Below are 27,317 nucleotides of genomic sequence, written 5' to 3' on the forward strand. Positions count from 1 at the left end.
TCAATGACTTGGCGTATGGTTCTTATTTCTCCATTTTGAGCTCCCACTTCAAATAGGGCTTTGTCTGTTGCTTTCTGCAGTTTGTACGAGAGCCAGGCATTCTGTCCAGAGTCCACATCCACAGCCACCACTTTAGTGACCAGATAGCCCACATCTGCTGACCGGGGCACGATTTCAGCAACCAGAGAACCACTGGAATGTACAGGGTAGAGGATCTGTGGCGCGTTGTCATTCTGGTCTTGGATGATTATTTTTACACTAACGCTACTGCTTAGTGGAGGAGAGCCTCCGTCTTGCGCTTTAATGAGAAATGTAAAATCTTTAATCTGTTCATAGTCGAAAGAGTGCACTGCGTGAATAACCCCGCTTTCGGCATTAACTGATACGACAGAGGAAACAGATACTCCATTAACTAACGAGTCCTCAATTATGTATGAAACTCGAGAATTTTGTTTCCAGTCGGAATCTTTCGCTTTTACTGAAAATATGGATAACCCGGGAGAGTTGTTCTCGAGAACAAAAGCCTGATATGAGCTTTTTTCAAACACTGGCGCGTTATCATTCACGTCTGATATCTGTAAGGATAGAGAGACGCTGCTTGATAGCGAGGGCACTCCGTCATCAGAGCACGTCACACTAATGTTATATGAAGGGTTTTGTTCTCGGTCTAAATTACCATCTGTTACTAAACTGAAGAAATTATTTGAAGACGATTTCAATGTAAATGGCATGTCTTCGTCGGTGAAACATTTAACTTTACTATTGTCTCCTGAGTCCTGATCCTGAATGTTAATCATTGTTATTACTGTGCCAGGTTTGGAGTCTTCAGACAGCACGGGTGATTTGGACATGAGATTAATAACTGGCATGTTATCATTTATGTCCACTACATCCACTACAACCTTAGACGAATCTGTAAGCCCACCTTCATCACTTGATCTTATGTGTATTTCAAAATACTGCACCTTTTCAAAATCAATATCGCCGATCACTTTAATTTCTCCATCAAACTCATTGATCTTAAACAGTTCAGAAATACCATCCGCTTTATTTGTAATGGAATACGTTATTTTGCCATTGGAACCAAGGTCAGCATCAGTTGCTGTAACTGTCGTTAAAACTGTACCTTTGGGAGCATTCTCCACGACGGTGGCTTTATAAATCGCCTGCGTAAAAACAGGCGCATTGTCATTCGCATCCAAAACTGTGATATGTATTTCTGCTGTACTCGATAATTTTGGGTCACCTCCATCTGTGGCCGTTAAGATCAAAGCTATGTGATCTTTACTTTCCCTATCCAGAGGTTTTTGAAGGACCATTTCGATATACTTTCCGCCATTAGGCTGGTTTTGTACTTTCAGTGCAAAATTATCTGTGGGCTTAACAGAATAACCCTGCAAACCATTAGTACCTATGTCCAAATCCGTAGCTTTCTCGAGCACAAATCTGGCTCCGGGTAAAGCAGACTCGCTGATCTTAAATTCCATTTCATTGTTTTTGAATGACGGAGCATTATCATTAACGTCAGTTACCTCGACTGTTACACTATAAAATTCCATAGGGGTTTCTAGAATAACCTGGAAATGAAGAGCACAAGGCGTTGTTTGACCGCATAATGCTTCGCGATCTATCCTCTCTTTGATAACAAGCATCCCCTTGTCTTTACTCAGCTCGATGTATTCCGTGTTGTCCCCGGTGTAGATACGTGCTCTCCCCGATTTGAGTCTTTTCAGGTCTAAGCCTAAATCCTGCGCAATGTTGCCGACAACAGAGCCTTTTCCCATTTCCTCGGGAATCGAGTAGCTGGCCTGTCCATGTGCCGAGCTGACAGAGAGAAGGAGCATAAGCAGTAGTGGTACTTGCCGCACTATTGTTCTGGCCGACATTTTCCTCCGCGCTAGAAAGCAAATTACACGGAAAATTCTATTCCAACGTGTATCATATCCTCTCCGACACACACTTCTTGCGTTGTATGATTACACCAAAGAACCTTTCCTTGTGAGAAAAAAACGATAGAAATCCAAACCATGAGAAATATTCCTACACATCCGGAGCGTTATGTGCGCCGTGCCTTCTGTCTCGACTGTTTTAACGTTTTGAGGGGAGGCATTTGTCCATACCCATCTGTGGTTCACTGCGAGAAGCTAACCAACAGCGGCGCTTTGAGTCCAGTATAATGAACTGCAAATACATGACCACAACAGTATAGTTTGGCACATTTCAGTGGCAAACACACACACTGTTTGTGCCATAACTCACACAGAGAAGCGTTTCAATATGGGCCATGAATACATTCTAAATAACATGTATACATGTTTGTTAAGAAAATGCTGAACGACCTAAAAACTAAAACGTACAACACTTTTAAAAGATGTTCAGGCACACCATGCGTTTCTATTATCATACCCGTCAATGCAAAAATGCATGTCTCCAATACAAGTTTTCAGGCCAACACAATTTCTCAGTAAAATCGTTTTGTAAAAAGTAACAAGTATGATGACGTTATTCGAGTACCAAGATATATCATGTCATAGGATCATAGAATATGGCAATTTGCTCACCTCATCATCAAAATCCTCATTGATCAGCTTTTCTCTTTGCGCAGGTGGCAAGGTTCCAGTGTTATCCAGACTGATGATGCTTTCACTGCCAGGTCTGCCATATTTCAGACAACTTTTACGAGAGTCTGTCGTTCGGTAAACCTCATAATTGTGCATGTGCTGTAGAGTACCCGTGCCCCCTACGTCTGCGTAAAGAGGCGGGTAATACGGGATAACCGGTAGATTTCCGTTGGATTTATAACACATCCTGTCACGTTTCCATCTGTAGCATTTCACTGACAGTATGGCTATAATTGACACGATGAAGAGAAAAGACACTACAGCCAGGGCCAAGACCAGATAAAAAGTCAAGTTGTCATTGTATTCCCTTTCGTGCGTAAAATCACTGAACTCCGAGAGCACTTCAGGGAAGCTGTCCGCCAAAGCCACATTAACATTGACTGTAGCAGAGCGGGAGGGCTGTCCGTTGTCCTCCACCACAACAGTGAGCTTTTGCTTCACAGCATCTTTATCAGTGACTTGGCGTATTGTTCGTACCTCTCCATTCTGAGCGCCCACTTCAAATAGAGCTCTGTCTGTTGCCTTGAGTAGTTTATAAGACAACCAGGCATTCTGCCCGGAGTCCACATCAACAGCCACTACTTTGGTGACCAGGTAGCCCACATCAGCTGAACGAGGCACAATCTCAGCTACGAGAGAACCACTAGACTGTACAGGATATAGAACCTGGGGTGCATTATCATTCTGATCTTGAATTATTATTCTAACACTAACATTGCTACTCAATGGAGGAGAGCCTCCGTCCTGCGCTTTTACGTGGAATGTGAAGGCTTTAATCTGCTCATAATCAAACGACCGCACCGCATGAATCACACCGCTCTCTGCATTAACAGAAACATAAGACGACACCGGCACTCCGTTATTCGAGGACTCCTCTAACATGTATGACACACGAGCGTTTTGATTCCAGTCTGCATCTCGCGCTCTAACAGTGAAAATCGACAGGCCCGGTGTGTTATTTTCTAAAACAGAAGCTTCATATGAGCTCTTTTCAAACACAGGCGCGTTGTCATTTACATCCGTAATTTTTAGAGACAAATCTGCGCGACTGGAGAGGGAGGGTACACCCTCATCCGAGCAGGTTACCGTTATATTGTATTCAGAGTTTGTCTCCCGATCTAATTCACTATCAGTAACTATGCTGTAGAAACGATTTGATGTAGATTTGATAGCGAAAGGAATATTTTCACTGATAGCGCAGCTGACCTGACCATTGTTTTCTGAATCCGGATCATTCACGCTGATCATTGCGATCACTGTATTAGGCGGGGCATCCTCGGCTATTGTACTGGATTTCGATATAGTACTAATGATTGGGCTATTGTCATTTACATCTATGACATCGACAATTACTTTACATGAATCTGATAGTCCCCCTTCATCCTTACCTTCAACGTAAAACTCGTGACTACGCGCGCGTTCATAGTCAAGCTCACCGATCAAAATAATTTCGCCATTATGCTCCTCTATTTCAAACAAATCAGATATTCCAGCAGTACTTCTGGACAAAGAATATGTGACCACGCTGTTAGTCCCGTCATCAGCATCAGATGCACTGACAGTAGTCAATCGGGCATCCTTTGGCGAATTCTCAATAACGGACACTCTGTAAACCTCTTGCGTAAAGACCGGAGCGTTATCATTCGCATCCAAGACATTTACACGTATTTGAACTGTTCCTGACATCTGCGGTTCACCCCCATCAGTTGCAGTCAACACTAAAGCCACCTCTTTTTGTTTTTCCCGATCTAGAGGCTTTTGAAGGACCATTTCTACAATTTTACTACCTCCGCGCTGACGTTTCAAGTTTAATTTAAAATTATCTGTAGGATTTAAGTTATAGCTTTGGAGACCATTGATGCCAACGTCTGGATCGACTGCGATATCTAGCATGAAGCGAGCACCTACCGCAGCATATTCACTAATTTCAAATTTCATTTCATTCTTTTCAAAACTGGGAGGATTGTCGTTAATATCTGTAATTTCTACCGTCACACTATATAACTCCATCGGGTTCTCGAGAATGATCTGAAAATGTAAAGCACACGGAGATGTTTGTCCGCATAGCGCCTCTCGGTCTATTCTCTCTTTGATCAGAAGGATGCCCCTGTCCTTGTCAAGCGCAATATAGTCTGCCTGGTCACCCGTGAATATTCGGCCCTTGCCTGTTTTCAGTCTTTTTATATCTAATCCCAAATCTTGCACTATATTGCCCACTAAAGAGCCCTTCGACATTTCTTCTGGAATAGAATAACTGACCTGGCAATGAACCGAGCACAGAAAATGAAGCAACACAAATACCAGTACGACTCGCTCCATTGTCCTAGTCGACATTTTTCTTCTCTTCAATCAGTCCAAAACAGTCTCTCTCGTTAGCAAATGGTAGATATCCGATAAGTCCTGTTCATATCCAAAGCAGTATTGTGAAACGCTGTGACCTTACATCAAGTATCAGCATGCAGAGAAAGAAAATAGTGTCCGACCCGATGTTTCCCCGAATTCAGAAATGAAGCCTAGCGTGGTTGTCTTTCTTTGCTTGACTGTGACGTTATGGGGAGTTACCTTAAAACGTTATGGGGAGTTACCCTGACTAACAGCGGCACTTACAGTCCAAATTATGAAACTACAAAGAGAACATATTTTTCCCCTTCTAAGTATAGACACGCTGGGGAATAACTATATTCATAGCTACTGATACACAGCAACGTGATAGGGAAAAAATATTATTATGTGTATATTCATATACAATTGTGTGTGTGTGTGTGTGTGTGTGTGTGTGTGTGTGTGTGTGTGTGTGTGAGAGAGAGAGAGAGAGACACACACACACGCACACACACACGCACACACGCACACACGCGCACACACACACACACACACACACACACACACACACACACACACACACACACACACACACACACACACACACACACACACACACACACACACACACACAGAGAGAGAGAGACAGAGACAGACAGACGAAGTGAAACAAGTGATTGAGTTCAGCACCATGGCTAGTAACATTAATGAATATCTGCGTTTAAAGCGATCAGTCAAGACCATTTGATGTAAAGCAGGAATGCAATACAAACATGTTAAAGGATAATCTCACCTGATCGTCTGAATCCTCAATTATGAGTTTGTCCCTGTGCGCATGCGGCAGTGTAAGGGTTCCGTTGGTGTTGAGACTAATTATGCTCTGACTGCAAGGCCGCATATGTTTCAGATCACTCTTTCGAGAGTCTGTTGTCCTGCACACCTCATAATTATAGACGTGCTGTAAAGTTCCTGTGTTTCCCGCGTCTGCGTAAAGAGGCGGGTAATACGGTATAACGGGAAGGTGTCCGTTGGATTTATAAAACATCCGCTCTCGTCTCCACCTGTAGCATTTCACTGAAAATATCGCAATGATAGAGACGATAAAAAGAAAAGAAACTACCGCCAATGCTAAAACGAGGTAAAAGGTCAGATTGTCATTATATTCCTTGTCGTGCGTAAAATCACTGAACTCTGAGAGCACTTCAGGAAAGCTGTCCGCTAGAGCCACATTCACATTGACTGTAGCAGAGCGAGGCGGCTGTCCGTTGTCCTCCACTACAACAGTGAGTTTCTGTTTCACAGCATCCTTATCAGTGATTTGGCGAATAGTTCTTATTTCTCCATTCTGAGCACCCACTTCAAACAGTGCCCTCTCCATGTTTTTCTGTAGTTTGTATGAGAGCCAGGCATTCTGTCCAGAGTCCACATCTACAGCCACAACTTTTGTCACAAGATAACCCACGTCTGCTGACCGAGGGACAATTTCAGCCACAACAGAGCTGCCCGTATGCACTGGATATAACACCTGGGGCGCATTGTCATTTTGGTCTTGAATTACAACTTTCACGCTCACATTAGAACTTTGTGGAGGCGAACCTCCATCCTGAGCTTTCACTTGAAATGTAAATGTTTTGATTTGTTCATAGTCGAAAGAGCGCACGGCATGAACAACTCCACTGTCAGCATTTACAGACACAAAAGCCGAGATGGAATCTCCGTTTATTGTGGATTCCTGTAGCATGTACGAAACACGTGCATTCTGCTTCCAGTCGGCATCTTTTGCATGTATGGTGAGTATAGAGACACCTGGTGAATTATTTTCGGGAATGAAGGCCTCATATAAGGATTTTGCAAACACAGGTGGGTTATCGTTTACATCTGATATCTGTAACTGGAGCGTCAGGTTGCTGGATAGTGAAGGCGCTCCCTCATCAGTACACGTCACAGTAATGTTATAATTTGGATGTCGCTCCCGATCTAAGTCGCCGTCCCCCACCAGGCTAAAAAAGTTATTTGATGTTGATTTAAGCGAGAACGGTATGTTGTCGTTTATTGAACAATGGACTTTTCCGTTTTCTCCAGAGTCTTGATCCTGCACATTAAGTATCGCCACTGCAGTATCCTTTTTTGAATCTTCTGATATTGCGTTCGACTTCGACATAATACTAATACTTGGCTTATTGTCATTAATATCATTCACACTGACCATCACTTTACAAACATCAGTGTGACCCCCCTGATCCCGGGCCTGGACATTGAACTGATAATGTTTCTGCTTTTCAAAGTCAAGACCCCCAATTAACTGTACCACACCCTCATCGGACTCTATAGTAAACAATGACTCTACATCCTCAGTAGAAATTGAATATGAGATCTTGCCATATGAGCCTTGATCGGCGTCTGTTGCACTAACAGTGGTCAGAACAGTCCCCTTTGGAGCGTGTTCTGCTACACTAGCCTTATAAACTGGTTGAGAACAGACAGGGGCATTATCATTGGCGTCAATAACTGTTATCTGTATCTGCATTGTTCCAGACATCTGCGGGTCGCCTCCATCCAAAGCTGTCAACATTAAGGTTATATGGTCATTTTTCTCTCGATCTAGTGATTTTTGTAAGACCATTTCCACGTTTTTATTCCCATCCGCGTCATTGTGCAGTTTTAGTATGAAATTATTAGTCGGATTCAGTGTATAGCTTTGGAGACCATTGACGCCGACGTCTTGGTCATTCGCTGTCTCTAAAACGAAACGTGCCCCTGTTTGTGCCAATTCGTGTATCTCAAATTTAATTTCATTCTTTCGGAAAGCAGGTGGGTTATCATTTATGTCTGTTATCTCTACCGTGACTGTGTAGAATTCCATGGGATCCTCTAGCATGATCTGAAAATGTAACGCGCATGGCGTAGTCTGCCCGCACAATGTCTCTCGGTCTATTCTCTCTTTGATAGAAAGGACTCCCCTGTCCTTGTTCAGCGCGATGTATTCCGTATCGTCTCCGGTGTAAATGCGGGCTTTGCCTGTTTTCAGCCTTTTCAAATTCAATCCCAAATCTTGCGCTATATTTCCAACAAACGAGCCCTTGGGCATTTCCTCAGGAATCGAATAACTAACCTGTCCGTACACTAGCCCTGAACTGAAAACGCAGATGAATAATAGTACTTGCCGTATCCTGATTTTCTCCATTTTCCTCGGAAAAAAACGCTACAAATACTGTATATTCTTCAAATGCAAATCTTCGACGAGTATACTAATCCCAATAACATACATCCAATTCGTTTAATACTCCGCAAGCAAACAAAGGAAATATCCTGTCTTGGTTTTCATGTTAACAGCACGATGGCTACCGTTCGACTGTTTCTCTCGACGATGGAAGGAGTGTGGGAGGAACTGCTTAATATAATTTCACTCAGCTGCTACTCTCTAACCAACAGCGGCACTATGAGTCAAACCACAGCAACTACACACGAGTTGGACTCACGTAAATGGACTCATCTTTAAAGAAAGAGAAGTGGATATCACTATCTTGTCATATTATACTGTATTTAAAATGCCAATTACGTCCACTTGTTGAAGCTAGTTACAAATGTATATTTCAGTTATTATACAGCATGTAATGTATGAGTAATATGGGAACAAAAATGCAGTTTGTATTGAACACAGGTTTTTGGACACAATTACGCACACGCTGTGCACAGTGTTAGTCAACACGTCGGATAGAAGCATACTCCATTCTGCACTGCATACTGTAAACGCCTCATTTCAAGTAGATTTCTATTGAGCAATCATTCTATGTGCATATTAATAATATCACGTATAAGGCAAGTTACGTAAAATCCCTCACCTGATCTTCAGAGTCGTCAATCAGTTTGTCGTTGTGCGCATGAGGTAGAGTCTGTATTTGAGCGTTATCCAGACTGATGATGCTTTGATTACAAGGTCTGACATATTTCAGATCACTCTTTCTGGAGTCGGTTGTTCTGTAATGTTCGTAGTTGTACACATGCTGTAGAGTTCCTGTGCCCCCTACGTCTGCGTAAAGGGGCGGGTAATACGGGATAACCGGTAGATTTCCGTTGGATTTATACAACATCCTGTCACGTTTCCATCTGTAGCATTTTACTGAAAGTATGGCTATGATTGAGACTATGAAGAGAAAAGACACGACAGCCAGGGCCAAGACGAGATAAAAAGTCAGATTATCATTGTATTCCTTGTCGTGCGTAAAATCACTGAACTCCGAGAGCACTTCAGGAAAGCTGTCCGCCAAAGCAACATTCACATTGACTGTAGCAGAGCGAGAGGGCTGTCCGTTGTCCTCCACTACAACAGTGAGCTTTTGCTTTACGGCATCTTTATCATTAACTTGTCGAATGGTTCTTATTTCTCCATTCTGAGCCCCTACTTCAAACAGCGCTCTGTCTGTCGCTTTCTGCAGTTTGTATGAGAGCCAGGCATTCTGTCCAGAGTCCACATCAACAGCTACTACTTTGGTGACCAGGTAGCCCACATCAGCTGAACGAGGCACAATCTCAGCTATGAGAGAACCACTAGACTGTACAGGATATAGAACCTGGGGTGCATTATCATTCTGATCTTGTATTATTATTCTAACACTAACATTGCTACTCAGTGGAGGAGAGCCTCCGTCCTGCGCTTTTATGTGGAATGTGAAGGCTTTAATCTGCTCATAATCAAACGACCGCACCGCATGTATCACACCACTCTCTGCATTCACAGAAACGTAAGACGACACCGGCACTCCGTTATTCGAGGACTCCTCTAATATGTATGACACACGAGCATTTTGATTCCAATCTGCATCTTGTGCTCTAACAGTGAAAGTCGACAGCCCTGGTGTGTTATTTTCTAAAACAGAGGCTTCATACGAGCTCTTTTCAAACACAGGTGCATTGTCGTTTACATCAGTTATTTTTAGAGACAAATCTGCGCGACTGGAGAGGGAGGGTACACCCTCATCCGAGCAGGTTACGGTTATATTGTATTCAGAGTGTGTCTCCCGATCTAATTCACTATCAGTTACTATGCTGTAGAAACGATTTGATGTAGATTTGATAGCGAAAGGAATGTTTTCATTGATAACGCAACTGACCTGACCATTGTTGTCTGAATCTGGATCATTCACGCTGATCATTGCGATCACTGTATTAGGCGGGGCATCCTCGGCTATTGTACTGGATTTTGATATTGTGCTAATAATTGGACTGTTGTCATTTACATCTACAACATCCACAATTATTTTACAAGAATCCGAAAGTCCTCCTTCATCTCTACCCTCAACAAAAAACTGATAATTTATTTCCTTTTCGTAGTCCAGCTGACCGATCAACTTAACTTCACCGGTTTTTCTATCAACTGAAAACATGTCAGATATACCTGCAATACTCCGTGACAAAGAGTATATCACGACATTGTTAGACCCATAGTCAGCATCAGTGGCACTGACTGCAGTCAGACGTGTCCCTTTAGGAGAGTTTTCACTAACAGACACCTTGTAAATGTCCTGCGTAAAAACTGGGGCATTGTCGTTTGCATCTAAAACAGTGATGTGTATTTGAACTGTCCCTGACATTTGTGGTTCTCCTCCATCAACTGCAGTTAAAACTAACATCAGGTTTTCTTGCTTCTCTCTGTCTAGAGGTTTCCGAAGAATCATTTCCACCGTCTTTCCACCATCTGGCTGCTGATTTAATTTCAGCTGAAAATTATCAGTGGGTTTCAGAGTGTACGTTTGGAGACCATTGATACCAACATCCGGATCAACTGCTATCTCCAGTATGAAACTAGCACCGATTGCAGCATTTTCGCCTATCTCAAATTTCATATCGCTCTTTTCAAAACTGGGAGGATTGTCGTTTATATCGGTAATTTCTACTGTTACGCTATATAATTCCATCGGGTTCTCGAGAATGATCTGAAAATGTAAAGCACACGGAGATGTTTTTCTGCATAGCGCTTCTCTGTCTATTCTCTCTTTGATCAGAAGGATGCCCCTGTCCTTGTCTAGCGCGATATAGTCTGCCTGGTCACCCGTGAAGATGCGCCCCTTGCCTGTTTTCAGTCTTTTTATATCTAATCCCAAATCTTGCACTATATTGCCCACTAAAGAGCCCTTCGACATTTCTTCTGGAATAGAATAACTGACCTGGCTATGAACCGAGCACAGAAAATGAAGCAACACAAATACCAGTACGACTCGCTCCATTGTCCTAGTCGACATTGTTCTTCTCTGAAATCAGTTCAAAACGCTCTCTCCAGTCAACAACACGTAGGTATCCAAACTCGCATGTAGTCCAAAGTAGACGTTTGCGGTGCCGTGATCTTAAATTAACACATCAAAATGCAGCGAAAGAATATGTGTCCGACCCGATGTTTTCCCGAATACAGATACGGGGCTTAGTTAGGGGTGGCTTTCTTTCTTTATTCACTGTGACGTTATGGGGAGGTACCTTTAAAATGTTCACCCTGACCAACAGCGGCACTTAGAGTCCATTCTATCAAACTACACAATCTACAAAAAACATAATTTACATTCCATCAAAATGACTTCAGTCATGTCAGTTACACGCAGGCCCATTGTGTGAGTATGCATTTAAACTGATGTAAGTGTGTGTGTGTGTGTGTGTGTGTGTGTGTGTGTGTGTGTGTGTGTGTGTGTGTGTGTGTGTGTGTGTGTGTGTGTGTGTGTGTGTGTGTGTGTGTGTGTGTGTGTGTGTGTGTGTTGGTGAGAGAGAGAGAGAGAGAGAGAGAGAGTGTGTCAATGAAGCATCAACTCAATTCAGCACCAAGGTCAGCAACAACACGAGATCAGAATCACGTCATTTTTACAGGAGAAGGGTGTGATGTACAGCAACTCAAGAATGTCTAAAGATAATCTCACCTGATCGTCTGAATCCTCAATTATGAGTTTGTCCCTGTGCGCATGCGGCAGTGTAAGAGTTCCGTTGGTGTTGAGACTAATTATGCTCTGACTGCAAGGCCGCATATGTTTCAGATCACTCTTTCGAGAGTCTGTTGTCCTGCAAACCTCATAATTATACACGTGCTGTAAAGTTCCTGTGTTTCCAGCGTCTGCGTAAAGAGGCGGGTAATACGGTATAACGGGAAGGTGTCCGTTAGATTTATAAAACATCCGCTCTCGTCTCCACCTGTAGCATTTCACTGAAAAAATCGCAATGATAGAGACGATAAAAAGAAAAGAAACTACTGCCAATGCTAAGACGAGATAGAAGGTGAGATTGTCATTGTACTCCTTGTCGTGCGTAAAATCACTGAACTCCGAAAGCACCTCGGGAAAGCTGTCCGCTAAAGCCACATTCACATTGACTGTTGCAGAGCGAGGTGGCTGTCCGTTGTCCTCCACTACAACAGTAAGCTTTTGCTTCACAGCATCTTTATCGGTGATTTGACGAATGATTCGTATTTCTCCATTCTGAGCACCCACTTCAAACAGTGCCCTCTCCATGTTTTTCTGAAGTTTGTACGAGAGCCAGGCATTCTGTCCGGAGTCCACATCTACAGCCACAACTTTTGTCACAAGATAACCCACGTCTGCTGAACGAGGGACAATTTCAGCCACAACAGAGCTGCCTGTATGCACTGGATAAAGCACTTGAGGGGCGTTGTCATTCTGGTCTTGAATAATAATCTTCACACTCACATTACTGCTCCGTGGGGGTGAGCCTCCATCCTGGGCTCTAACGTGAAACTGAAAATCTTTGATTTGTTCATAATCGAAAGAGCGTAGAGCGTTGATTACTCCGCTGTCAGCATTAACGGATACATAACCTGATACAGATGCTCCATTTATTGAGGATTCTTCCAGCATGTACGAGATACGCGCATTCTGGTTCCAATCTGCGTCTTGTGCTCGAATAGCGAATATGGAGAGACCCGGTGTGTTGTTCTCTAAAACGGAGGCCTCATATGAACTTTTTTCAAACACAGGCGCGTTGTCGTTTACATCTGATATTTGCAAAGACAGGGTTACGCTGTTGGAGAGGGAAGGCACTCCCTCATCACTGCACGTCACCGTGATGTTATAATCTTTCTGACTCTCCCTATCTAAGTCGTTGTCAGTCACCAAACTGAAAAAGTTGTTTGATGTTGATTTAAGTGTAAACGGTAAATTGGCATCTATGGAACACTGGACCTTTCCGTTTTCCCCAGAGTCTGGGTCATGCACGTTTAGTATTGCGACAGCGGTGCCTGTTTTTGAATCTTCAGATATTGCTTTTGATTTTGACATAATATTAATAGCGGGCTTATTATCATTTATATCATTTACATTAATCATAACCTTACAAACACCAGAGTGTCCCCCATGATCTTTAGCCTGGATATTCAATTGATAGGATTTCTGTTTTTCATAATCAATGCTTCCAATTAATCTTACCACGCCTTCGCGAGAGTCAATGTCAAACAAGGAATTTGCATCCTCTGAGGATACAGAATATGACACTACGCCATGCAAGCCTTGGTCGGCGTCAGATGCACTAACTGTAGTTAAAATGGTGCCTATTGGAGCATTTTCTGCCACGGCTGCCTTGTAGACAGACTGAGAACACACTGGCGCGTTGTCATTCGCATCTAACACTGTGATCTGTATTTGCATTGTTCCTGACATCTGGGGGTCTCCTCCATCCAAAGCCGTCAAAACTAAGGACAAATGGTCATTTAACTCTCGGTCTAGGGACTTTTGTAAAACCATTTCTATATTTTTAGGACCGTCTGGGTCACCGTGCAGTTTCAGCACGAAATTATCGGTGGGATTTAATGAATAGCTTTGGAGACCGTTAATACCGACGTCGTGGTCTTTCGCTCTCTCTAAAACAAAACGGGCGCCTGTCTGTGCCAATTCATTGATCTCAAATTTCATTTCATTCTGTCTGAAAACTGGGGGATTATCATTTATGTCTGTTATCTCTACCGTGACTGTGTAGAATTCCAAAGGATCCTCTAACATAATCTGAAAATGTAGAGCGCATGGCGTAGTCTGTCCGCACAATGTCTCTCTGTCTATTCTCTCTTTGATAGAAAGGACTCCCCTGTCCTTGTTCAGCGCGATGTATTCTGTATCGTCTCCGGTGTAAATGCGAGCTTTGCCCGTGTTCAGCCTTTTCAAATCCAGTCCCAAATCTTGCGCTATGTTTCCAACAAAGGAGCCCTTGGGCATTTCCTCAGGAATCGAATAGCTAACCTGTCCGTACACTAGCCCTGAACTGAAAACGCAGATGAATAATAGTACTTGCCGTATCCCGAATATCTCCATTTTGCTTGGAAGAAAATGCTGCAAAAGCTGACTATCAATTCTTCAAATGCAAATAAATGAGTATAGTTATCCCAGTAGCGTACATCCAATTCGTTTAACACTCCGCGATCAAACAAAAGAAATATCCTGTCTTGGTTTCCATGTTAACAGTACGACGGTCTCAGTTCGACTGAGTCCCGAGTGGGAGGAACTGCTTAATATATTTCCACCCAGCTGCTACTCACTAACCAACAGCGGCACTATGAGTCAAATCACAGGAACTACACACGATTTGAGTCTATGCCTTTTTTACAACGTAAGTGGATTTATCAGAAAGTGAAAATCTGTTTTTGGAATAGCGTACGATACCGTTTCTAAATGGAACAGCCGCACACTTTTAAAAAAGGGTTCTTGGAGTGCCATATAGAACAATGCAGACTTTAAAGAACCATTAGGGGTTTCTTTGATGAACTCTTCAAAATTATTTAAAGAACCATTTAGGGGTGGCATACATGAAGCATGCATAACTGTTTTTGTTTCTATGTAGCACCTTTTTTTTCTGTGGCGTTACCAGATATTAAATATTGCTACCTGTTGAAGCTAATTGCACAGTGATATTTCAGTTAATATACAGCATGTAATGTATTAGTAATGTGGACAGATGTACGGAAATAGGTATGGATTGAACTCCTTTCCATGGACACGTTTACGCACACACTATGTACAGTGTTGGAAACACATGGGATTGGAGAATACGGCATTCTGAATTGCAACACTGTCACATTTCAAGTGACTTTCTATTGAGGAATCAATGCACACCGAAAAAGAAACATGGGCTGAAAATGATATAATATATAAAGCAAGTTACGCGTTGAGTAAGTACAGCATGGGTAACACTACAACAAAGATGAAGTTTAAGTTCTTGGAGACAATTACGCACACACAGCGCAGTGTTAGTCAACACGTCGAATAGCAGCATATTCCATTCTGCATCGCATAAACGTCTAATTTCAAGTGGATTTCTATTGAGCAATCAATGCATATGTCCATAATAATATCATATATTTAGTAAGTTCCCTCACCTGATCTTCAGAGTCGTCAATCAGTTTCTCGTTGTGAACATGCGGTAGAGTCTGTATTTCAGTGTTATCCAGACTGATGATGCTTTGATTACAAGGTCTGACATATTTCAGATCACTCTCTCTGGAGTCGGTTGTTCTGTAATGTTCGTAGTTGTACACATGCTGTAGAGTTCCTGTGCCCCCTACGTCTGCGTAAAGAGGCGGGTAATACGGGATAACCGGTAGATTTCCGTTGGATTTATAAAACATCTTGTCACGTTTCCATCTGTAGCATTTCACTGACAGTATGGCTATTATGGACACGATAAAGAGAAAAGAAACTACAGCCAGGGCCAAGACTAAATAAAAAGTCAGGTTGTCGTTGTATTCCTTGTCGTGCGTAAAATCACTGAATTCCGAGAGCACTTCAGGAAAGCTGTCCGCTAAAGCCACATTCACATTGACTGTAGCAGAGCGAGAGGGCTGTCCGTTGTCCTCCACTACAACAGTAAGCTTTTGCTTCACGACATCTTTATCATTAACTTGTCGAATGGTTCTTATTTCTCCATTCTGAGCCCCAACTTCAAACAGCGCTCTGTCTGTCGCTTTCTGCAGTTTGTATGAGAGCCAGGCATTCTGTCCAGAGTCCACATCAACAGCTACTACTTTGGTGACCAGGTAGCCCACATCAGCTGAACGAGGAACAATTTCAGCGACCAAAGATCCACTAGTTTGAACAGGATATAGAACCTGGGGTGCGTTATCATTCTGATCTTGTATTATTATTCTAACACTAACATTGCTACTCAGTGGAGGAGAGCCTCCGTCCTGCGCTTTTACGTGGAATATGAAGGCTTTAATCTGCTCATAATCAAACGACCGCACCGCATGAATCACACCGCTCTCTGCATTCACAGAAACGTAAGACGATACCGGCACTCCGTTATTCGAGGACTCCTCTAACATGTATGACACGCGAGCATTTTGATTCCAGTCTGCATCTTGTGCTCTAACAGTGAAAATCGACAGCCCCGGTGTGTTATTTTCTAAAATAAAAGCTTCGTACGAGCTCTTTTCAAACACAGGCGTATTGTCGTTTACATCCGTTATTTTTAGAGACAAATCTGCGCGACTGGAGAGGGAGGGTACACCCTCATCCGAACAAGTTACAGTTATATTGTATTCAAAGTGTGTCTCCCGATCTAATTCATTATCAGTTACTATGCTGTAGAAACGATTAGACGATGGCTTGATAATAAATGGAATGTTTTCATTGATACTACAGCTCACCTGGCCATTATTGCCGGAGTCTGGATCATTCACGCTTATCATAGCAATTACGGTATTAAGTGGGGCATTCTCAGCTGCTGTGCTGGACTTAGATATAGTGCTAATAACTGGACTGTTGTCATTTACGTCTATAACGTCCACGACAATTTTACAGGAATCTAAAAGCCCCCCTTCATCTTTACCTTCAACAAAAAACTGATAATTTCTCGCTCTCTCATAGTCCAACTGACCAATCAGCTTAACCTCTCCATTACGCCCGTCTACAGAAAACATGTCGGATATACTGGCAACGCTTCGTGACAGAGAATAGGTCACTATGTTATTAGACCCATTGTCAGCATCAGTGGCGCTTACTGTAGTCAAGTGCGTTCCCTTCGGAGAGTTTTCATTAGTAGAGACTTTGTAAATCTGCTGCGTAAAAACTGGAGCATTGTCATTTACATCTAACACAGTAACGTGTATTTTTACGGTCCCTGACATCTGAGGTTCCCCTCCATCAACTGCAGTCAATACCAGCGTCATATCCTCTTTTCTCTCTCGGTCCAGAGATTTCTGGAGAACCATTTCGACTGTCTTCCCACCGTCTGGCTGCTGATTTAATTTCAGTTGAAAATTATCCGTAGGATTTAGGGTGTACGTTTGGAGACCATTTGTACCAACATCCGGATCAACTGCTATCTCCAACATGAAACGAGCACCGATTGCAGCATTTTCACTGATCTCAAATTTCATCTCACTCCTTTCAAAACTGGGAGCATTATCGTTAATATCAGTAATTTCTACCGTCACACTGTACAACTCCATTGGATTCTCAAGAATAATCTGAAAATGTAAAGCGCATGGTGATATTTGCTCACACAGCGCTTCTCTGTCTATTCTCTCTTTGATCAGAAGGATGCCCCTGTCCTTGTCAAGTGCGATATAGTCCGCCTGGTCACCCGTGAAGATGCGACCCTTGCCTGTTTTCAGTCTTTTTATATCTAAGCCCAAATCTTGCGCTATATTACCCACTAAAGAGCCCTTCGACATTTCTTCTGGAATGGAGTAACTGACCTGCCCGTGCACACAACAGAGATCGAGCATCATCACCAATACCAATATGCTCCGCGCCATTGTCCTAGCCGACATTTTTCTTTTCAATGATCAGTCCGAAATACAGCCTTTCCCGTCAGTAAAAGGTAGGTATCCGAATATCCATGTACTCCAATGTAGCTCTGAGTAGCGCCTTTGTCTTACATCAGGGTATCCACATGAAGAGAAGGAAGCAGTACCCGACTCGATGTTTTCCCGAATACAGAGGGGGCTTAAGGCTGGCTTTCTTTCTTTGATTCACTGTGACGTTATGGGGAGGTACCTCTACAATGTGCTTAGCCAAATCTAAAACCCTGACCAACAGCGGCACTTAGAGTCCAACCTATCACACTACACAAATGTAAAACGTATGGTGAAATCTCATAAACATGCGCAAAAAACGTATTCTCAGTTATAGACATGATACACGTGACCCGGAAAAATACATTTTATGCATTTAAACATTTAGCAATATAAACATATTTCTGTGTGTGTGTGTGTGTGTGTGTGTGTGTGTGTGTGTGTGTGTGTGTGTGTGTGTGTGTGTGTGTGTGTGTGTGTGTGTGTGTGTGTGTGTGTGTGTGTGTGTGTGTGTGTGTGTGTGTGTGTGTGTGTGTGTATGAGAGAGAGAGGGAGAGAGAGACTTAGAAAATGGTCTATGAAACAGCAACAGGTTCAATTCAGCACCAAGGCCAGCAACAACACTAGATCAACTCTAAAATATCTATTAGATGAGATTGGTTTCTTCATTCTCTAAACATTCTAAAAGTGAGATGTAAAACACATCAGAAATGTCTCAAGAGGAGCTCACCTGATCGTCTGAATCTTCAAATATGAGTTTGTCTCGGTGCGCATGCGGCAATGTAAGGGTTCCGTTGGTGTTGAGACTAATTATGCTCTGACTGCAAGGCCGCATATGTTTCAGATCACTCTTTCGAGAGTCTGTTGTCCTGCACACCTCATAATTATACACGTGCTGTAAAGTTCCTGTGTTTCCAGCGTCTGCGTAAAGAGGCGGGTAATACGGTATAACGGGAAGGTGTCCATTAGATTTATAAAACATCCGCTCTCGTCTCCACCTGTAGCATTTCACTGAAAAAATCGCAATGATAGAGACGATAAAAAGAAAAGAAACTACTGCCAATGCTAGGACGAGATAGAAGGTGAGATTGTCATTATACTCCTTGTCGTGCGTAAAATCACTGAACTCCGAAAGCACCTCGGGAAAGCTGTCCGCTAAAGCCACATTCACATTGACTGTAGCTGAGCGAGGTGGCTGTCCGTTGTCCTCCACTACAACAGTAAGCTTTTGCTTCACAGCATCTTTATCGGTGATTTGACGAATGATTCGTATTTCTCCATTCTGAGCGCCCACTTCAAACAGTGCCCTTTCCATGTTTTTCTGTAGTTTGTATGAGAGCCAGGCATTCTGTCCAGAGTCCACATCTACAGCCACAACTTTTGTCACAAGATAACCCACATCTGCTGACCGAGGGACAATTTCAGCCACAACAGAGCTGCCTGTATGCACTGGATAAAGCACTTGAGGGGCGTTGTCATTCTGGTCTTGAATAATAATCTTCACACTCACATTACTGCTCCGTGGGGGTGAGCCTCCATCCTGGGCTCTAACGTGAAACTGAAAATCTTTGATTTGCTCATAATCGAAAGAGCGTAGAGCGTTGATTACTCCGCTGTCAGCATTAACGGATACATAACCTGAGACAGATGCTCCATTTATTGTGGATTCTTCTAGCATGTACGAGATACGCGCATTCTGGTTCCAATCTGCGTCTTGTGCGCTAATGGCGAATATGGAAAGACCCGGTGAGTTGTTTTCTAAAATTGAGGCCTCATATGAACTTTTTTCAAACACGGGCGCGTTGTCATTTACATCTGATATTTGCAAGGAGAGGGTGACGCTGTTGGAGAGGGAAGGCACTCCCTCATCAGTGCACGTCACCGTGATGTTATATTCTGTCTGACTCTCCCTATCTAAGTCGTTGTCTGTGACCAAACTAAAGAAGTTGCTTTGTAGATTTGAGTGAAAATGGTATATTGTCGTTTATAAAACACTGGACTTTTCCATTTTCTCCAGAGTCTGGATCTTGTACACTAAGTATAGCTACAGCCGTGTCTTTTTTTGAATCCTCGGATATTGCTTTTGACTTCGACATTATAGTTATAACTGGTTTATTATCATTTATATCATTCACACTGATCATTATTTTGCATACATCAGCAAGTCCCCCGTGATCTCTGGCTTGGATATTTACTTGGTAGTATTTCTGTTTTTCATAATCAATGCTTCCAATTAATTTCACTACTCCTTCGCGGGGGTCAATATCGAATAGCGAATTTGCTCCCTCTGTTGAAATTGTATATGACACTACGCCGTGTGAGCCTTGGTCGGCGTCAGACGCACTAACTGTCGTTAAAATGGTGCCTAGTGGAGCATTTTCTGCCACAGCTGCCTTGTAGACAGACTGAGAACACACTGGCGCGTTGTCATTCGCATCTAACACTGTGATCTGTATCTGCATTGTTCCTGACATTTGGGGGTCTCCTCCATCCAAAGCTGTCAGCAATAATGTTAAATGATCCTTTTTCTCTCGATCTAATGACTTTTGTAAAACCATTTCGACATTGTTGTGTCCGTCTGGGTCACTATGTAACTGTAAAACAAAATGATCTGACGGATTTAGTGTATAGCTTTGGAGACCATTGACGCCGACGTCTTGGTCATTCGCTCTCTCTAAAACAAAACGGGCCCCGGTTTGTGCAAATTCATTTATCTCAAATTTCATTTCATTCTTTCGGAAAACGGGAGGATTATCATTAATATCTGTTATCTCTACCGTGACTGTGTAGAATTCCAAAGGATCCTCTAACATGATCTGAAAATGTAGAGCGCATGGCGTAGTCTGCCCGCACAATGTCTCTCGGTCTATTCTTTCTTTGATAGAAAGGATTCCCCTGTCCTTGTTCAGCGCGATGTATTCTGTATCGTCTCCGGTGTGAATGCGAGCTTTGCCCCTATTCAGTCTTTTCAAATCCAGCCCCAAATCTTGCGCTATGTTTCCAACAAATGAACCTTTAGGGATTTCTTCTGGAATTGAATAGCTAACCTGCCCAAACACCAAACCGAGACCTAAAACGCAAAAGATTAATAGTACTTGCCATATCCTGTTTTTGCCCAACATATTTTTTTTTTTCAAAAGCTTTCTCAAACTGAAATCTTCGTGACAATGGTAATCCAGTTTGCATACGTTCAGGTCCTTCAATATTCTCGGAACAAACAAAAGAATAATCCTGTCTTGCTGCTCATGTTAACAGTACAACGGTCTGCGTTCGACGGCTCCCCACGACAATATGGAGACGAGTGGGAGGACTTGACTGATATATTTTCGATCAGCTGCAACGCACTAACCAACAGCGTCACTACGAGTCCAACAAGACGAACTACAAGCCACTTAAATGCAGGGGAAGACTCTAAAGTATGAATGTCTTAAGAACAATAACTGCAAATGAGAGTTGTGAGAAACATACGAAGTGGAACCACAGATGAAAAAGGCATTAGCCTGACTGTTAGAATGGAGCTTATACATGTCTTCCAGAGGATGAACACTACATATTTAGTACAATCAATTTGAAACGTTTCTGATGACAAATAAATTATGCACTGCAACTGCATTTTTTTCCTACAATGCATGAAGTTATTTCTCACTAAATGCCGTGAACACTGATGAAATAAAATGAAGATCATATACTCTAGTAGACCATTATAGCATAGCATAGTATAGTATAGTATAAAACCCCCAAACCCTCACCTGGTCATCAGTGTCGTCAATCAGTTTCTCGTTGTGCGCATGCGGTAGAGTCTGTATTTCAGTGTTATCCAGACTGATGATGCTTTGATTACAAGGTCTGGCATATTTCATGTCACTCTTTCTGGAGTCGGTTGTTCTGTAATGTTCGTAGTTGTACACATGCTGTAGAGTTCCTGTGCCCCCTACGTCTGCGTAAAGGGGCGGGTAATACGGGATAACCGGTAGATTTCCGTTGGATTTATAAACCATCCTGTCGCGTCTCCATCTGTAGCATTTCACTGACAGTATGGCTATTATGGACACGATAAAGAGAAAAGAAACTACAGCCAGGGCCAAGACTAAATAAAAAGTCAGGTTGTCGTTGTATTCCTTGTGCGTAAAATCACTGAACTCTGAGAGCACTTCAGGAAAGCTGTCCGCCAAAGCAACATTCACATTAACTGTAGCAGAGCGAGAGGGCTGTCCGTTGTCCTCCACAATAACAGTGAGCTTTTGTTTCACTGTATCTTTGTCAGTGACTTGGCGAATAGTCCTTATTTCTCCGTTCTGTGCGCCAACTTCAAACAGCGCTCTGTCTGTCACTTTCTGAATTTTATAAGAGAGCCAGGCATTCTGTCCAGAGTCAACATCAACAGCAACTACTTTAGTGACTAGATAGCCCACATCTGCTGAACGAGGAACAATTTCAGTAACAAGAGAGCCACTAGTCTGCACTGGATAAAGAATTTGTGGTGCGTTGTCGTTTTGGTCTTGAATAAGTATAACAACGCTGACATTACTACTCAGTGGAGGGGAGCCACCGTCCTGCGCTTTGACGCGCAAATGGAAAGATTTCAGTTGCTCATAATCAAATGAGCGCAGAGCATTAACGACACCGCTCTCAGCATTAACAGAGACATAAGACGAGACGGACACTCCATTAACTGACGATTCCTCTAATATGTAAGACACTCGGGCATTCTGGTTCCAGTCTGCGTCTTTGGCTAACAGTCTGAAAATGGAGATGCCCGGTGTGTTGTTTTCTACAACCGAGGCCTCATACGAGCTCTTCTCAAACATGGGCGCGTTGTCATTGACGTCTGATACTTGTAATGAGAGGCTGATGCTGCTGGAGAGTGACGGCACACCCGCATCGTTGCACGCCACTGTGATATTATACACGGAATTAATCTCTCTGTCTAAATCAGCGTCTGTAACGAGGCTGTAAAACCCATTTGTTGTCGTTTTTAGTGTAAAGGGCACATTATCCATGATTAAGCACTCAACTCGACCGTCCTCCCCAGAATCTGGATCCTGCACTTTAAACATGCCTACTACAACCCCGGGCTTCGAATCTTCAGGAATAACAGTTGACATTGATAATACATTGATTGTGGGTGCGTTGTCATTCGTGTCTAAAACATCGATCTGTACTTTACACAAATCAGTTAAACCCCCTTCATCACTAGCTTGCACATGTATCTCATAATGTCGCACCTTTTCATAATCTACTTTTCCTATTGCCTGTAAAACTCCGGTTTTCTCATCTATTTCAAACATGTCGCGTGTTTCGTCCATAATGTTTGTTATGGAATATGTGATATCTCCATTAGACCCTTGGTCAGCGTCGGACGCACTGACCGTTGTTATAACTGTACCTTTTGCAACATTCTCTGTTATACTAGCCTTGTAAATTGGCTGCGTAAAAACAGGCGCATTGTCATTTGCGTCTAAGACGGTGATGTGTATCTGTGCCGTGCCAGATAACTGTGGGTCTCCTCCATCAACGGCCGTTAAGATCAATGAAAACATTTCCTGCCTTTCTCTGTCTAAAGGCTTTTGTAAAGCCATCTCCACAATTTTCCTGCCATCTGGCTGGTTTTTGAATTTCAGCACAAAATTATCATTGGTATTTAAAGAGTAGCTCTGGAGATCATTCATGCCAACATCTGCATCATTTGCTCTTTCTAATACAAATTTGGCCCCAATAACTGCCGATTCACTTATTTTAAACTTCATTTCATTCTTTTCGAAACTCGGAGGGTTATCGTTTATGTCTGTGATTTCAACATTAATGCTATATAATTCCATGGGATTCTCAAGGACAATCTGGAAATGCAGGGCGCATGGCGTCCTCTGCCCACACAATGTCTCTCTGTCTATCCTCTCCTTGATAAGCAGGACCCCTCTGTCTTTATTCAACTCGATGTATTCAGTATTGTCCTCACTATAAATACGTGCTTTGCCCGATTTCAGCCTTTTCAAATCTAGACCCAAATCCTGCGCTATGTTGCCGACCAAAGAACCTTTCGACATCTCCTCCGGAATAGAATAACTAACCTGCCCGTGCACCGAACCGAGGAAGAGGAGCAAAGCGAACAATACTTGCCACACGACGGTGATGTCCGACATTTTCTCTTTGTGAGAGGTATTGAACACAGTATTATCCGGGAAAAAAAGATATTCCTTTAGCTTGCTCGTCCAATTGATAACACCACACAACACGTATTTGCCGTTTAAAGAGCCATAATTCAAGAATCAAAGATCCACGTCCTCGAACAAAGTGTCCTGGCTGTTCTCTGCACTCCTTCGATGTTTGAAGGGTTATTTTTCTCTCGTATGTTAAGATGATAAAGGGAGGGACTGTCGAGATCTATCCACACACACTATCCTACACGCTGACCAACAGCGGCACTCTGAGTCAGATCTGTTGAACTACACATGCTATTCAACAAAGAAAGAATACATTTAAGTAGACTCTGACGTATGACAACATACAGTATGTGAATAGAAACAGAACATTTGTCGCACATTCACTCTAATGACAATGAGCTTTCACCTTCATATAGGCCTAATGTTTGACATCAATTATGTCATTATCATTTAACTCTATCCTCATTATGCTCTAGCAAAGCAAACCAAACACTATACGAGCACCACCAGTACAAGTCCAACAATATGAGCCACACACCAATTATATGCAGGGGATAAATTACATGCAGGGGCTAACTTTTAAAGAATAAATATATTGGGAGAAAAAATGCAAACCAGCGTTTATGTAAAATGTACAAAACAAAGCTGACGCTTCGTATGGAAGTCGTACATGTTTTGCAGGGGAGGAATGCTACCTTTTCTTCTTTTAAAAATGTTTCTGATATGAACTTATTTCTGACTAAAAGTTTTCATAACACTTTTTTTTCACATGAAATTAAATCATTTTATATGAATCATTTTATATAAATGAAATGAGGCTGTTCATAGTATTGTTCAGTGGAGCACAGCACAGCATTAAATACTCATAGTACAAAACAAATATCCCAATCCCTCACCTGGTTGTCAGTGTCGTCAATCAGTTTCTCGTTGTGCGCATGCGGTAGAGTCTGTATTTCAGTGTTATCCAGACTGATGATGCTTTGATTACAAGGTCTGACATATTTCATGTCACTCTTTCTGGAGTCGGTTGTTCTGTAATGTTCGTAGTTGTACACATGCTGTAGAGTTCCTGTGCCCCCTACGTCTGCGTAAAGAGGCGGGTAATACGGAATAACCGGTAGATTTCCGTTGGATTTATAAAGCATCCTGTCGCGTTTCCATCTGTAGCATTTCACTGACAGTATGGCTATTATAGAGACAATAAAGAGAAAAGAAACTACAGCCAGGGCCAAGACTAAATAAAAAGTCAGGTTGTCGTTGTATTCCTTGTCGTGCGTAAAATCACTGAACTCTGAGAGCACTTCAGGAAAGCTGTCCGCCAAAGCAACATTCACATTAACTGTAGCAGAGCGAGAGGGCTTTCCGTTGTCCTCCACAATAACAGTGAGCTTTTGTTTCACTGTATCTTTGTCAGTGACTTGGCGAATAGTCCTTATTTCTCCGTTCTGTGCGCCAACTTCAAACAGCGCTCTGTCTGTCACTTTCTGAATTTTATATGAGAGCCAGGCATTCTGTCCAGAGTCAACATCAACAGCAACTACTTTAGTGACTAGATAGCCCACATCTGCTGAACGAGGAACAATTTCAGTAACAAGAGAGCCACTAGTCTGCACTGGATAAAGAATTTGTGGTGCGTTGTCGTTTTGGTCTTGAATAAGTATAACAACGCTGACATTAGTACTCAGTGGAGGGGAGCCACCGTCCTGCGCTTTTACGCGCAAAGGGAAAGATTTCAGTTGCTCATAATCAAATGAGCGCAAAGCATTAACGACACCGCTCTCAGCGTTAACAGAGACATAAGACGAGACGGAAACTCCATTAACTGAAGATTCCTCTAATATGTAAGACACACGGGCATTCTGGTTCCAGTCTGCGTCTTTGGCTAGCAGTCTGAAAATGGAGATGCCCGGTGAGTTGTTCTCTACAACCGAAGCCTCATACGAGCTCCTCTCAAACATGGGCGCGTTGTCATTGACGTCTGATACTTGTAATGAGAGGCTGATGCTGCTGGACAGCGACGGCAAACCCGCATCGTTGCACGTCACTGTGATATTATACACGGAATTCATCTCTCTGTCTAAATCAGCATCTGTAACGAGGCTATAAAACCCATTTGTTGTCGTTTTTAGTGTAAAAGGTGCATTATCTCTGATTAAGCACTCAACTCGACCGTCCTCTCCAGAATCTGGATCCTGCACTTTAAACATGCCTACTACAACCCCGAGCTTCGAATTTTCAGGTATAACGTTTGACTTTGATAATACATTGATGGCGGGTGCGTTATCATTCGTGTCTAAAACATCGATGTGTACTTTACATGAATCAGTTAGACCTCCTTCATCACTAGCTTGTACATCTATCACGTAATGTCGTGCCTTTTCATAATCTACAGTTCCTTTCAACTTCAACACTCCACTTTTCTCATCTATTTCAAACATAGTACGTGCCTCATCCAGAGTATTTGACATGGAATATATTATGTCTCCATTAGAACCTTGATCGGCGTCTGACGCACTGACTGTTGTTAAAACGGTGCCTTTTGGTGCATTTTCTTCAATACTCGCTCTATACATTTGCTGCGTAAAAACAGGCGCATTGTCATTTACATCTAAAACTGTGATGTGAATCTGCGCTGTTCCAGATAACTGTGGATCTCCTCCATCCACAGCCGTTAAAACTAGTGATAACGTGTCTTGTTTTTCTCGATCTAAGGGCTTCTGTAAAACCATTTCCACAAATGTTCTACCGTCTGGCTGGTTTCTTAGTTTTAACACAAAATTGTCATTGCTATTTAAGGAATAGCTTTGCAAATCATTCATGCCAACATCAGCATCGTTTGCCCTCTCTAACACAAATTTAGCACCGATGACCGCCGATTCGCTGATTTTAAACTTCATTTCATTATTTTCGAAACTCGGAGGATTGTCGTTTATGTCTGTGATTTCAACATTAATGCTATATAATTCCATGGGATTCTCAAGGATAATCTGGAAATGCAGGGCGCATGGCGTCCTCTGCCCACACAATGTCTCTCTGTCTATCCTCTCCTTGATAAGCAGGACCCCTCTGTCTTTATTCAGCTCGATGTATTCAGTACTGTCCTCACTATAAATACGCGCTTTGCCCGATTTCAGCCTTTTCAAATCTAGACCCAAATCCTGCGCTATGTTGCCGACCAAAGAAGCTTTCGACATCTCCTCGGGAATAGAATAGCTAACCTGCCCGTGCACCGAACCGAGGAAGAGGAGCAAAGCGAACAATACTTGCCACACGACGGTGATGTCCGACATTTTCTCTTTGTGAGAGGTATTGAACACAAATCAATCCGAAGAACAAAGCCAAGGTATTCCTTTGTCTTGCTCGCCCTATTGATAACAACACAACATGTCCTTTGTCGTTTGAATAGCCAGAAAAAGATCCAAATATCTACGTCCTCGACCG

The 27,317-nt window shown here is 42.6% G+C and overlaps 8 protein-coding genes across 8 annotated transcripts in view; all 8 read right to left on the reverse strand.

Annotated features, from left to right (window-relative positions):
* LOC134068448 (protocadherin gamma-A11-like) overlaps nt 1-27,317 on the reverse strand; it is a 119,124-nt gene that overhangs the window by 59,026 nt on the left and 32,781 nt on the right. The window lies entirely within an intron of this gene.
* LOC134069385 (protocadherin gamma-A5-like) lies at nt 2,529-4,940 on the reverse strand. The gene has a single exon (XM_062525348.1). It carries the CDS (start codon nt 4,938-4,940, stop codon nt 2,529-2,531), a length of 2,412 nt encoding a protein of 803 aa, XP_062381332.1.
* On the reverse strand, nt 5,135-8,127 carry LOC134069386 (protocadherin gamma-A11-like). The gene is made up of 2 exons (XM_062525349.1): nt 5,737-8,127; nt 5,135-5,161 (listed from the first exon to the last, which is right to left on the reverse strand). The coding sequence occupies exons 1-2, from the start codon at nt 8,125-8,127 to the stop codon at nt 5,135-5,137; spliced, it is 2,418 nt and encodes an 805-aa protein (XP_062381333.1).
* Nucleotides 8,768-11,167, reverse strand: LOC134069387 (protocadherin gamma-A5-like). The gene has a single exon (XM_062525350.1). It carries the CDS (start codon nt 11,165-11,167, stop codon nt 8,768-8,770), a length of 2,400 nt encoding a protein of 799 aa, XP_062381334.1.
* LOC134069388 (protocadherin beta-16-like) lies at nt 11,753-14,233 on the reverse strand. Its single transcript, XM_062525351.1, has one exon. It carries the CDS (start codon nt 14,231-14,233, stop codon nt 11,753-11,755), a length of 2,481 nt encoding a protein of 826 aa, XP_062381335.1.
* On the reverse strand, nt 14,998-17,676 carry LOC134069389 (protocadherin gamma-A7-like). Its single transcript, XM_062525352.1, has 4 exons — nt 17,347-17,676; nt 16,746-16,758; nt 15,295-16,046; nt 14,998-15,009 (listed from the first exon to the last, which is right to left on the reverse strand). The coding sequence occupies exons 1-4, from the start codon at nt 17,674-17,676 to the stop codon at nt 14,998-15,000; spliced, it is 1,107 nt and encodes a 368-aa protein (XP_062381336.1).
* On the reverse strand, nt 18,431-23,855 carry LOC134069390 (protocadherin beta-16-like). The gene is made up of 4 exons (XM_062525354.1): nt 23,524-23,855; nt 21,465-22,236; nt 20,493-20,762; nt 18,431-19,213 (listed from the first exon to the last, which is right to left on the reverse strand). Exons 1-4 carry the CDS (start codon nt 23,853-23,855, stop codon nt 18,431-18,433), a joined length of 2,157 nt encoding a protein of 718 aa, XP_062381338.1.
* On the reverse strand, nt 24,740-27,166 carry LOC134069391 (protocadherin gamma-A11-like). Its single transcript, XM_062525355.1, has one exon. It carries the CDS (start codon nt 27,164-27,166, stop codon nt 24,740-24,742), a length of 2,427 nt encoding a protein of 808 aa, XP_062381339.1.

This window comes from Sardina pilchardus, chromosome 21 (genome assembly GCF_963854185.1).
Source record: "Sardina pilchardus chromosome 21, fSarPil1.1, whole genome shotgun sequence".
NCBI classification, from domain to species: Eukaryota; Metazoa; Chordata; class Actinopteri; order Clupeiformes; family Clupeidae; genus Sardina; species Sardina pilchardus.

Bases quoted from the DNA above. Each gene is read 5' to 3' on its own strand.
- LOC134069388 (XM_062525351.1), bottom strand. From the start codon at position 14,233: ATGGAGATATTCGGGATACGGCAAGTACTATTATTCATCTGCGTTTTC.
- LOC134069386 (XM_062525349.1), bottom strand. From the start codon at position 8,127: ATGGAGAAAATCAGGATACGGCAAGTACTATTATTCATCTGCGTTTTC. The intron at 5,162-5,736 runs GTGAGATTATCC...ATAACGTCACAG, and splicing joins TTGAGGATTCAGACGATCAG to TCAAGCAAAGAAAGACAACC.
- LOC134069391 (XM_062525355.1), bottom strand. From the start codon at position 27,166: ATGTCGGACATCACCGTCGTGTGGCAAGTATTGTTCGCTTTGCTCCTC.
- LOC134069387 (XM_062525350.1), bottom strand. From the start codon at position 11,167: ATGGAGCGAGTCGTACTGGTATTTGTGTTGCTTCATTTTCTGTGCTCG.
- LOC134069390 (XM_062525354.1), bottom strand. From the start codon at position 23,855: ATGTCGGACATCACCGTCGTGTGGCAAGTATTGTTCGCTTTGCTCCTC. The intron at 20,763-21,464 runs GTGAGGGTTTGG...GTGTTTGGGCAG, and splicing joins TTGACGACACTGATGACCAG to GTTAGCTATTCAATTCCAGA. The intron at 19,214-20,492 runs GTAGAGATAACA...GTGAGTGTGAAG, and splicing joins TGGAATTCTACACAGTCACG to ATTATTATTCAAGACCAGAA.
- LOC134069385 (XM_062525348.1), bottom strand. From the start codon at position 4,940: ATGGAGCGAGTCGTACTGGTATTTGTGTTGCTTCATTTTCTGTGCTCG.
- LOC134069389 (XM_062525352.1), bottom strand. From the start codon at position 17,676: ATGGCGCGGAGCATATTGGTATTGGTGATGATGCTCGATCTCTGTTGT.